General features: G+C 42.1%; 2 protein-coding genes across 2 annotated transcripts in view; both read right to left on the bottom strand.

Moving 5' to 3' along the window:
* Positions 1–794: 794 nt before the first annotated feature.
* nol12 (nucleolar protein 12) lies at positions 795–2833 on the bottom strand. The gene is made up of 6 exons (XM_062438493.1): positions 2698–2833; positions 2175–2280; positions 2042–2090; positions 1790–1941; positions 1507–1613; positions 795–1265 (listed from the first exon to the last, which is right to left on the bottom strand). Exons 1-6 carry the CDS (start codon positions 2805–2807, stop codon positions 1070–1072), a joined length of 720 nt encoding a protein of 239 aa, XP_062294477.1. The 5' UTR covers positions 2808–2833; the 3' UTR covers positions 795–1069.
* A 916-nt stretch (positions 2834–3749) lies between these two features.
* The window catches only part of srebf2 (sterol regulatory element binding transcription factor 2), a 16722-nt gene continuing 7886 nt past the window's right edge, over positions 3750–12585 (bottom strand). The window contains 13 exon segments of the mRNA XM_062438495.1: positions 3750–6319; positions 6599–6710; positions 7650–7826; positions 8356–8527; positions 8798–8930; positions 9428–9537; positions 9625–9742; positions 10564–10735; positions 10886–11055; positions 11227–11476; positions 11903–12078; positions 12193–12397; positions 12584–12585. The exon segment at positions 12584–12585 is cut by the window's right edge and continues 148 nt beyond it. Coding sequence (XP_062294479.1) covers positions 6102–6319; positions 6599–6710; positions 7650–7826; positions 8356–8527; positions 8798–8930; positions 9428–9537; positions 9625–9742; positions 10564–10735; positions 10886–11055; positions 11227–11476; positions 11903–12078; positions 12193–12397; positions 12584–12585 — 2015 coding nt within the window. The 3' untranslated portion in view covers positions 3750–6101.

The raw sequence follows: 12585 nt of genomic DNA, 5'->3' as shown, positions 1-12585 counted from the left end.
GAAAACACGAGACAATATCTGTGACAACTTTAGTCTGATAACGATAAGATAAAAGATGAGCATTACCTGACAAGAGAAGCTCCCGTCGTCAGCTCCACATTGAATATGTCATTAGGAGTCTGAAGATAAACTGCCCACCAGACCCCCAACAGGCACATGCCTCTTCTCCATGCTCTCTATCCTCCCGAGCTGCCCAACTCTCAAATCAATCCGATTGGCTGCTCTGACAATGAGTGAAACTGAAGCATCCATGACAGCCATGTTGGCTCTCAGTGAAGAGAGTGGAGACCCTGAAGCTAACACTGACCTTGAGCCAAAATGGAGCCAGTGGCCTGCCGGTACCTCTATTGAGCAGATGTATTAAATATCATGGGCTTTAGAAAGCGAAATGAAACGCTCATGCTAGTGACAGCTGGCACACGCTGGCTCAGGTTAACGTAAATAAATAAACACTGGTGAGGTGGGGGTTTAACATACATTAAAACCAGTGGCTCAATGGTATAAGGTGCCTCAAGTTTATAGTGGATGAGGCGCTCTAAGAGAAACAGTGGCTGGTTCTCCTTTAGGTCACACACAGGTAATCCTGAGCTATGAGGAAACACAGAGCGAGGGGTTGATTTCCTGATGTTCTAGAGAGGATGTTGACAACAGTGTCAGGTTTCCTATTAAACAATAGCATAGAGAGAGACAAATTCCACACAGTCAGAGCACTGACACTGTGACAAACTGCAACATGACGTCACTTTTTTGCAATTTTTAATTTAATCAAAAGTAAAGTCAATACAATACAGTTTGTTAATGTATAAGAAATAAAGCTACAAAAACAGTGTTGTTTTGAAAAATGTACACATATTAGCACAGGATTTCAAGAGGCAGGAACTGTGGAAATCTTGAGTTATATGTCGTGATAGACAGTCCAACATGGAGCATCCACATCAGCTGGTGTTCATTCAACAAACTTTTCAGCATACACACATCCTGCTCAAACACAGGAGCAGAAATACTCCAAAGTCCCGTTTGTCCGTCCGTGTTCACAGAACCCTACATTATATTTTTTACACATGGTTGTTCACTCCTTATGATGCACCTTCTTCCCGGTCTGTCGGCGCCTCTGCTTCTTGCTGGTCTTCCCCGCTCTCTTTTTACCCTCTGTGACACCAGATCCCCTGTCTGTCTGACGGCCCCGTCCTTTACGGCCTTCCTGCTTCCCTTTCCTCTTCCGCTGGGTGGTGTAAGAGCTGAGCGACGCATTCAGGGAGCGGATCCTGCACAGCGGAGGAGAGGGGAAAAAAATAATGCAGCTGGACTGAGACGGGTTGGAGGATTACAGACGGAGAAATTGAAGTCAGCTGTTATGTCACTGTGTCAGACTATGGGTGTATTATCGGAGTAGCTGATCAACCATTTAGACCATGAAATGTAAATGATGACTAATGTTTATCACAAGAAAAACAAGCTGGTTGCATTGATGTTCATAAGTAGAGACCTGCATGATGGACTTCTTACTTTTTGTTCATGATTGGATTCCCGGCTTTTCTTGGCATTGCACTTGTTTTTTCCAACTTCTCCTCTTCTCCTTCCTTATTTTCCTCATCTTTGCTCTCCCCGTTGACCTTGACAACAAAGAATTGTTTTATATATTATTCTACCTTCAGCTAAATAATATATGATAATAATAAAGTATCAATCTCATTCGGACAATCGTGTAGATCTGAAAGCTGGACAACAGACATAATTGTGCCTCATCAAAAACACACGTGTAGCCTGTTAAGATGAATAAACTGTTCACCTGATCTGATGCCGGTTTGAGTATGTGAGCCCCTGTGAGGTCAAGATCACTAATGGTCGTCACGGTGACTGTGTGATTTTTGTGATCATATTGTACGGACTCTTGTGTAGCGGTTATCACATCTTCCAGATCATCTTCATCCTCAACCTCGTCTGAGAGATCGCACCAAGTAAGGAAAATAAAAACACAATGAGTAAAGAAGAGTTATAAATCAGTAAAATAACCAGCGACAGACTTTTGCCTCTGACTCACCGAGAGCGTCTGTCCTCTCCTTCAGCATCTTAAGGTACTCCTTATGCCTCTGAAAGAAAATAAACCAATTTCATACAGTTCCAGTCTGAATCAAGCCTACACAGATTTGAACACTTGTTTACTTTACACTCACCTCTTCTCTGACTCTGATCTGCTCTTCCTTGATTTTCTTTCGAATTTCTGCCACTGCTGCTTTCCTTCTTTCCACTTTTCGCTTATGGAAACCAGTGAGATAGTCCCTGAAAGGACAGAGGAGAAAGACATAATTTAACTAAGTCCCTGCAGGCTAATGTAGCATACAGGGTCAACTCAATAAAGAACAACAACAGCAGCAAAAATAACAACAATGCAAACTGACATTTAGGCCAGTGAAAGCTTCTTTTAACATTTATATTATCCAATATTCAAATGGAATAAATGAAGATTATTACAAAGAATACGATGCTTTAGAGTTTCTTTTAGTTCAGTCGTTTAAAAAACACTAATAAACAACTTACACTCGATATTTTAAAATGTCTTCACTGGTGGATACAATACGTAGCATAAACAATTATAAAAAATACAATACATAGAAAACTAATGCTAACCTATTACTGGACTTAGCCAGACGATGCTAACTCACAGCTAAAACAAACATTATCATTAGTTAAACTTACTGTCTGTCTTTGTCGTCAAACATGACGATGCATTTATTTTCTCTTTTCTTGGATCCGGGCTTGAATTTACCCTTGTTGGGAGCATTATTGTACTTTTTTGTGTTTTTCATGATGTGCACGTGTGTTTACCACTAGTTCCGGTTTCTCCTACTTTTTTTTTTCTCCAGCGCGCTGCTTCATTCGTGTTCGACTTGAAACACGCATGAAAGGTTCCGCTCAACCCAAACACGTAAAACCACATGGTGATTTTGGTGGTTGGGAAAACTAAATGTTGAGACTGTACAATGACGGTCATTATATCTCACTAAAACAGTTGGTTTTAAGAGATTGCTTTTGTTTCTACTTATTTAAACTGAATAAGGGACATAAAACAAAAAAAGGACTTTCTTCTAAGGCTTTTCCATCTCAACTCAATATTATTTTCCTATGTTCTGCGCTCTATTTTATTAATACTATAGCACTTTGAGTTTCACTACAAATATAAGTGTGGTACAAATGAAATGTATTATGTATTATTATTGTTCTTACATTATCTATTGATACCATATATAAGCTTGTTTGCTGATGAGAATGAATGATACCTCCTCAACTGTGGTCTGTATTTCTAACTGCCATTATATGATCTGTTTTCATTCCTTCACTCTTCTATTTCATATTTTCTAATCTGGTTGGTACTTGTACTGTCCTGAATATTTTTGACACTTCTGTGGTAATCAGCTATTTTCTGCATCCAATACCCTCCAGTAGATGTCAGAGACCTGTCATGTATCCAGGCATGTCACCTCTCTCTGTGAACTGCTGTCTCTTTTAGACTGAGGTGTCTAGTGGTGATCACTGGGCTACACTGTGTAAAAGAGGACATCAAAAAACTTCACAGTCATCGTGATCAGATTCACACTGACTTTCACACCAGCTAACACCCACATTCTCATGAAACTTGAAATGTGGTGTTTGTTCTTTTTTCTCTTTGGTTTCAGTGCTTATAATAGACATCTACAACCAGTGTGATACTTTTACTTCTGATAGAAAAAAAAATGCAAACGATTGCCATGTGTTGTTTTATTAAAAAACACAAAAATTCAGACAATAAAACACACCAAAGGGAAAAAGACAAAAAAAACCAACTGTAACATAATTATAATAATAGCAATAACCTCAGCCTGCAGGTGGCGGAGTAAGCATTGCTCTCCGCTTTGCGCACTTTCACCAGTCAGGAAAGATACATCTAAACCGAGCATCTTCAGGATTTACTAGATCGCTAACCGAGAGTTTGGGTTGACTTGGAAGACGAGACTCGTGGAAATTTCTAATAGCGTAATCGTGTGTTTGCTTACATTTTAAACAAAGACAGCATGTATCAAATAAAGAGTGATCCTACAATATCATACTAATTGCTTAAATGCATGTATCTTCAATAATACACATCTTCAATTCAAATTTCTTCCTCTGAAAGTTCCTGACCCCAGGCCGCTTTTACCTATATAAAAACAATAATAATGACATAACTCGAAAAATAACTGCTCGCTCCCCCATCCTCCCAAAGCATTTATATTAACGTTACATAAACATTAAATAAGATAATCTGAGAACAAAAACTGGAAAGACTTGCAATGACATGTGTAAGTCAACAATTACAAATAAAAAGCAAACTGGACAAAAAGATTTCACAAAGATACCACTCCTCCATCATTCCAAATATGACGAAACATAATAAAATATTTTTTTTTACATAACATCAAGGCCATTTTGCTTGAGAGATTTACATCATGTATGGACAACACTTCAAAGAAATACCATTCCTCACTCTTATCACTGTTATCAGAGCAATTTCACTCATATATGCCTAAAAGTGACACCACGCCCAAAATCTTTTCAGTATCAGTCATCCACTGCCTTCAGGCTCATAATGTGGCTTAAATGGATGGACAAAAAAGAAGAGGATTACTCTGCCTGAAATGTAATGGACGATTTGATACTTTTTTTCTTTTTTTATCACTGAATTCAAACTGACCACATTTGCTGTTTTTCATCAGCTACTCTTTTAAAAAACTACCTTGCCAGACTATAGCAGGTTTGTGTTTAAATATATTTTTGGTGGAGTATCACTTTAAAGGACGAGGCAGCTGAAACTGCTCTCCTGAATCGAACATCAGGCCAACAGATCCAGACTGACAGGAAACCATTATCATTCAACTCTGACGTGTTGCAGTGCTTTCTTTGATGTGTATCTTCTCTCTAGCAGTAGGTAAGGACTTGCTGTTTAATCTACTTAAGACATCTGTTTATCTGGCTATATACAACCTATATACAATCACATTGTGAGTTTGTATCCAATTAATTTAACGTAATGTAATGTAATATGTATATGCATCTGTGAGTGTGTGTGTGGTATGTGTGTGTGTGTGTTGTGTTTAGGTAGGAGCTTGAAAAACTTGGCCCGTGATTGACTGCTTTCCTCGGTTGTGATATTACCTTTAACAAATCATTTTCCCTGTTTTTTTGTCTGACTTTAAGGAGCATGTCAGCAGTAGCTTGTCTGCAACAAGTCAAATTCCCACCTGTGTTCCTGCTTACTAAAATATAAACAAATATCATATTAGAATCATACTGCACTTCATATGATCATTTAATTCAAATTCAGGATGACTGACGTGGTGCTTAAGTATCCTATTTTGCTCCGCTGCACAATGCTGGCATTGTGCAGTATATGAGGTAGATAAGAAGAGACACTACTCAGCACTGAATGGTTAAAAGCAAGCCAGTCTATCCGTCTGCATCCTACAGCACAGCCGAGCCCAACAGACCACAGCTGTCTAATCTTGAATACTCTGAAGCCCTTAATTGAAGCTCAACAAGTTAAATGAGACATTACTGTCACTCACTTTGCCATGTGCCAATAATGATTGTACAGCTCAGTATCCTACAGCTAATCAATGCACTTCTGCATTGTGTTAATTTAAACAGCTATTAGATAATGGTCCCTTTTCCCTTGGGGGCCTATTTAACCTGATTTTCTTTGTTGTATAGTATAGTTAAATATGAGCCTGCATGGTACCATTAATGACCAGCGGGTGGTGTGATTGTGCTGCAACAACGCAACTAATTATCAAGAGGAGCAAATGTGTTGAGTGTTTGGGCCGCAGTGTAGCTACAGAGCTGACAGTTAGATGTAGCTGTAAGGATTAGATTTAGCCGTGACGCTAAAAATCTGCTGTTTGTGTGTGATGAATGTGCGGCAGTGAGAAGAAAAAGTCCCTATATTTATGGCCCTTCATCAGTATGTATATGGTTGACGATAACAGAATTACAAGTTGTAAATGATTACACTATTCATTGTTTGAGTGCACTGTCAGTAGCCCTAATCTGTGTGTGTGTGTCCGCTCTCGCAGTGTGTGTCTGTGTGTTCAGGATGCGGCGATGGTCGTCCCCCCGCTGAGGCGAAGCAGGATCTGCTGACAGTCCTGGAGGGATCGACGGTCTCCCACGCGCTCCAGGGTGCGCTTGGCCTCGGCCAGCAGGCGGGCACGGTGCCCGGGTGGGGTTAGCAGGGGCATGGGCAGGTGGCGGCAGGCCAGCAGGATGGCATGAGCCCTCTCCCTCTCGCCCAGGACACACTCACCCTCTGACAACAGGAGAAAGAGAAGAAATTGCTGATTAGTGTCCATTGACTTTTGTTATTTGTGTGAAAACAGGCTCGTGTTGCCCACCAGGACAGTTTTAAACCATTTTTAAAAACAAATCTCGACATTTATAGTTAAGATTAAGACCATAGAAGAGCTGATCCTGAGCCAGCATTCGAAGCTAACTTCCACTCGGAGTTCTTGTGTGTGGAAATACTTCAGTGAGGATGATAATTTTGAGGTCTGTATATTAATCACAGGATTTAAGGAGTCTTCCTTACCGGCTGTGTAGGAGTTGTGTGTCCTGCGTCGGAGGTTGTGTTCTAACAGCTGGTGTGTCCTCGTGGGACTGGCACCAGCCATCAGCCTCACTGTGGTCTCATGGAGAAACACCTACAGATGAGAAAAACCACACATTAGAGACACAGTTATTATCAGCATCAATTCCTCACATCATTTGATCTCACATTAATCTCACACAAAAGTTCATGAGGTTCTCGCACAAGTCGAAATGTAACAAATGATTACAGCCACAGTTAAAGCAGTACTTGTTATCCTACAGGTGTGATTGATGATAATGTTACACTGTGGGGAGATTTCTGCTGCTAGTGAGTGTGGGAGACAACCTAATTTTCAAGGCTGATACACTAAATATAGTATAATCATGAACAAGATTAACAGGGTCCAGATGAAATATGGGCTTATTAACGGTGTTTTGCGCAGCATTGCTTTTAGTATGTAGTGTAGCTTGTTACAGCTTTACAAATGTGGATACTTGCCTGCTTATCAGTGTTAAACTTTCACTATTTACTTCTTTTTGGCTAAGAGCTGGACAATGACTAATATCTAATGACTAATTCTGAGCCATCACTTTTGGCATTTGTCCATATTTCTGAAAATGTATATGGTTTAATGGTTTATTAGTTTAAAAAAACAACCCAAATACACTATTACATTGTTGTCCTATTGATTCATCTTATCAAGCTGCCAGTCATAGGAAACACAGTATGGTCAAGGTCAGGATGATAAATCGCTGGCAGTTATCTACAGTGTCTTGGCTCTTGTGTTGTGGCAAGCTGTACATAGAGTGTCTGGTGCCAGCAGAGCGTAGGATGAAATGAAACATTATGAAGATGTGGCAGTGTGCTGCTACAGAACAGCATTTTCCACCTATGCTGTCTCGTCTAGTCTTATCTTACACCAGTTTCTTGCAGCTGTTGACACTTTAATCAATGTTTGAAATAAAATGTACAAAGTTCTCAACTCCAGTGACTTTAAACCTTTTGCAAGTTTTCTTAACTCCTTAACGACCAGATCTCTTTATAGATGTACCTTGTGTTGCGCCTGTCTGTAGCACTGTGTTAGCTTTCGGAGCGCACTGAGGTCCCTCTGGAAACCGGCCAACTGAGATCCCGGGGCCGGGCCAGGTTCTCCATTACTGCTGCTTCCCCGCTGCCATAAACTGGTCCTCAAAGTTAGCAGAAGGTCACACACCAGGAGCTCCACCCCCTTTGGAACAGAAAGAAATATATATATATATTTTTTTAAAACAACGAAAGTTTAATAATTGCATTTGCGACCTCAACTTTGACATAAATCTGCCGTTGGAACCGGTGCACCTTGCCCGACATGCTTTCCGAAAATCAAAAAGCAACCGTGCCGTGTTATGTGATGTGGTGGGGTGTGTAGCGGGTGCGTGCAGATTGGGGAGGCCTCTGTACTGCACTGCAGACACATTGCACTCGGCTTCAGGATCATGCAATGCAACTACAATGCACCACAGCCACCTCCTACCACCCACACTGCGCACACACACACAGCCCCACGCCAACCTGCCCCGACCCAGAACGAGTATGCCTTGTGTGTGTGTGTGTGTGTGTGTGTGTGTGTGTAAAACATACTGTATAAGACAGGGATTTTGTGCATGTGCAAACAGGATTAAGTAACAAACACACTATAACCACAAACCCACAGCAGATCTTAAGGAGAAAGTAGAGTCAGTGTTTGGATTGCTGTGGAAGGATTTTTGGTTCTCTACCTTGTTCAGCCAGTTCCCAGACTGAGCAAGCGGCACTGAGATGTTGGAGCGCAGGTAGCTGCTGGCTCTGTCGCAGTTGGACAGGCAGGCTACAGCTCCTTCTCCCTTCAGAGGCGACAGACTCATCTGAACCGCTTTGCAAAGCAGCAGCACAGCCTTGGGCAGCGAGTGGCTGAAACAGAGAGAAAAGACAGACAGTGATGACAGTTAATATGCGTTTTAAAGGGATTCATGTGCTCATTCTCAGTTTGATTTGTCTCAGAGGTTTAAAATCTAAATAGGTTAAAGATAGTTAACAGATTAATAATAGAGCAGATTATCTTTAATTTAACTAATTTGACAGATCTTTTTAAACTCTCCACCGTGTTTATATTGTAGAGTGAGAGCTTGTGTTTTGCCACATTTAGACATGCAGGACCATAACAAGTTTTACTCTACTTACTCAAGAGTGTGGAAAGCCCTCGGCATTCGCTCTGCTTCTGCCAACAGTGACCTCACGGCGACGTCATCGCCCTGCAGCCAATGCACAGCAGCCTTAAGGACCAAGGCCCACCAACGACTCACTGGATCTCCCACTGGCGGGCAGAAAGGAGGAAAATGAGAAGAAGAAAAAAAGATACTGGGGGGAGTTTTAGTTTTGGCGTGGCTGTTATAAGCTTTTTATTGTCAGGCTTCAAGTTGCTAATGAGAGATTATGGAGCGCTTAAAACCCCTGCGTCTTTGTCGCAGTGATGACATCATAAACCCTTTGTGTGCAGCTCAGCTCAGTGTGAGAACAACATTGATTAAGATTGTAGCTAATTAACATTGCCTGAGCAGATCATCAATCTCTTCATATCCGCAGCAAGTCATTTATTAACACAAATCAATGACTGCAAGTGTTATCTGTGATAATCCAATAAAAAGTTAATCCCAGAAGCTACATTGGCTGTCAGTGTGCTGCTGGGGCAAAGACAATCCATTCATCCTGACAGTAATCACTAGTTGTCTATCTGGTTAATCTTCAACAGTTTAAATCTCAGATGTGATTCATGCTGTCTTGTGATCAGGCATGGTTCTTTCTCTTCCATACCTGGAGTGCTGGTGTGATTGGGAGGAGTTGAAAAGGGAGGAGGTGCTGAGGGGGAGTCCTCCGTACAGCTGTTCAACAACTGGAGAAACTCAAGAGCACTGGAAAACTCCCTGAAAGAAACACAGATCCAGATCCAGATTAAATTATTCATTCACATTGAAAAGCCAGAACTCCTTTGTACTCCAGCAAGGCCTTACCCAGAGTTGGTCTTGCGTTTTCCTGCTTCAGAGTCGCTCTGTGGCTGGATGAGGGTGTGGACGGCTCTCTCCAACAGCTTCCTGCAGAAACAGCGGTGAAGCTGGGCAATAGGGTCAGCTGGAGGAAGATCAAGTGAGAGGAAGGGAGAGGAATAATTAAATGTCACGATTATAGGTTGTCATTTTTAGTGGTTGGCAAAATCATATGAGATCATATGAGCCAGCCTGAGGGCAGCCTGGAGGGAAAATAGACCTTAGTAGAGAAGAGAGACTTTTTGTTGAGACAGTGATGGACAAGGAAGGATAACTCTCAAGCCTTAAGTTATTTGGTATAGATTTGACTGTGTCTATTTGTTTCATTAAATGAACTGAAACCAAGCTAGTCGAGCTTCAGGTAAAGCCTGCATACTTATCTCATTAATTAGCAACCATATGCAGTCAGGTTATGATGTTAAAACAATTTTAGCAGCCCCACCTGTGCCTTGAAAATAGCACACACCATTAAAAGGTATATAACCTCTCTTAGTTTGCATTCACAGATGAGGGAAAGATACAATATGCAAAAATATCAATTGCAGTCTTGCATCTTTCGAAGATTTAACTATAGAGTTGAGTTTAAAAATGTTTCTACTGACTCTGGGTGCATTTTGCAGTATGATTAAGGACTTATTTAAAGGCTTGTTCCCCATTTATCACTGCAGGTGTGATGCTGAGGTGATGCTCTTCACTTATTTTTCATCCTTGCAGAACTTGAAAAACTAGACGTACCATAATAAACATTATGACATAAGATTATCTTGCACTATACAACATTTAGCCTGACAAGAAAACCCACCTGAAACTTTATAGACTGGTTGTGTTGGAGTTACTATTAGCAAAAAAAGGAGGAAAGTAATAACATCCAACCTCCAGAAGCCAACTCCTCTATTCATGACATACCTGGATCTCTCTGAGAGGTGAACACGCCGTCGCTGCTCTCTGACTTCACTGACCAATCGCAGCTCAAAAAGAACTGCCTGCCCAACGGGGTGAAAAGCCAGCGCAGGCAGTCAGGGATCAGCTTGGTCTCGGATTGGTTGGCCACGCGCTCCGAGCAACTCAGCAGGTAACCCTAGGAGACGGACGAGAAGACGTCAGCGATGGAGAGACGACTCATCAAAAGTAACTCAGATATTATTGAAATTCAGTCATTATCTTGTCTTGTCTGTTTGTTCTTATGAGATAAAGTGGATACGTATTCAAACACAGGGTGACCACGTACAGGCAGACAGGAGAGGTGGTGGCCCAGCACAGTGCGCAGAGCAATCGCTGCAGTGACGTACATCTGGGCGAGCTGTGCTGGCGCCATCTTGCCTTTGGCGCTCTCGCTGAGGTTGACAGCGCTCAGAGACAGAGACAAAGCCCACAGACTGCTACGCTGAGGCAGCTTACCTACAGGGAGAGAGAAGGAACCTAAACTGTATCACTTATGTAATCGTCATGGCATGTCAGAGTGAAAAAGAGGTAAAAAACTGGATGTGAAGTCATGTATCATCCTTGTGTGCTTTTCCTGAGAAGTAATGTATTCAAACCAAGCAGCCTGTTCACAGCATTTTGTCTCACCTGTGAGTTGCAGCTGGCTCAGCCTGTGGTAAACCAGCGCTGCGTCCTTCGCACTAGTCCTGGCCTCGTCCCCCTCGTGTTTTCCTCTGACCTGATGAACCAACCAGCCCAGAGGAGTTGGACGATGCAGGCAGTAGCGAATTACGTTCCAGGACAGCGAGCAGATTAGATCCAGACTGGTTGAAGGAAGAGCTCTGGTCAAGACGGAAAGGCAGGTCTCTAAACTGGCCATTGCTGCTGAGTAATCTCCCTGTTGGAGAAAGGAAACAGGAGACATTACAAGGGGTTCATATAAAGACTGACAGGAAAAATGACTGTGTGTGTTAGATGAAGGTTGTGACTTAGATCTGAACTCGATTTGAGCAAACGCTAAAAATAAACCGATGCAGGGAACAGGCGAGTGGAACTGAGACATCAATACAGTGAGAATCTTAGTAAACTGGGTGAAGGCTCATCAGTATTTTTCCCTATATTTGGAAATGCTACCTCAGTTCCACACAAGAAAAATCCCATGCAAGAAAAAAATACATATAAATAGCTCATTTAGTTTGTTCTTCTTGGCTCACCACGCCATTCAAAGTAGCACTCCTGTGACAGACAACCTCTCCACCCCTTGTGGTTAGAGAATAAATTAACAGGCTCGCTCCTTCTCATCCCCGCGCTGACCTGAACTCACCCTGTTAAGATGCAGGTCTGCTTGTTTGCGGTGCCTCCAGAAGGAAACAGACTTTGGGGAGTGAAGGGGCGTGACTGGCTCCCAAAGGTAGAGCACCCTGACGCAGCCCCACACGGCACCCACCCCGCTCAGCACCCACACCATCACCCACGGCAACAGGCACCGCATCCAGGATGCTGGAGGATGAATAAAAAAAAAGAAAAACATGAAGTGTGGTCGCAATGCATTTTAAAATATTTCACAATTAGGGATCCAAAAAATTCAATCAGGACAAACTCTTGATTGCTTACCGAAGTCTTGTGTGTGACTTGGGAGCCAGACGAGTGTTCTAGATGGACCGTGGCCTGACGAAAGGCTCGGGCTCCCTGATGTCTCAGAGCCCAATAGAGATGGCAGTGGGTTTAATGACAGGCAGAAGAATGTCAGGGCGCAGAGAAGCAGACGAGAGCGATCCATCACTCCGACCGAGGAGGGAGAGTTTGGTTCACTCTTCACCTGAGAGGGTTCAAAAGAGTTAGAGAACATGGATAAATATGGATAAATCACAATTAAACATTAAACATTAAAACATTGTAAACCGTGTATATATCCTGTTTTAAAGCAACTCCAACAGCTAAGAAATAATTAGCCTTTTTCCTGCCAAGCCAGAGCACAACATGCATCCTTGTCTTTGTGCGTTACCT

Source organism: Scomber scombrus, chromosome 18 (assembly GCF_963691925.1).
Source record: "Scomber scombrus chromosome 18, fScoSco1.1, whole genome shotgun sequence".
NCBI lineage: Eukaryota > Metazoa > Chordata > Actinopteri > Scombriformes > Scombridae > Scomber > Scomber scombrus.
The sequence above is the reverse complement of the archived record's forward strand: the minus strand, read 5'-3'. Positions and strand labels throughout refer to the sequence as shown.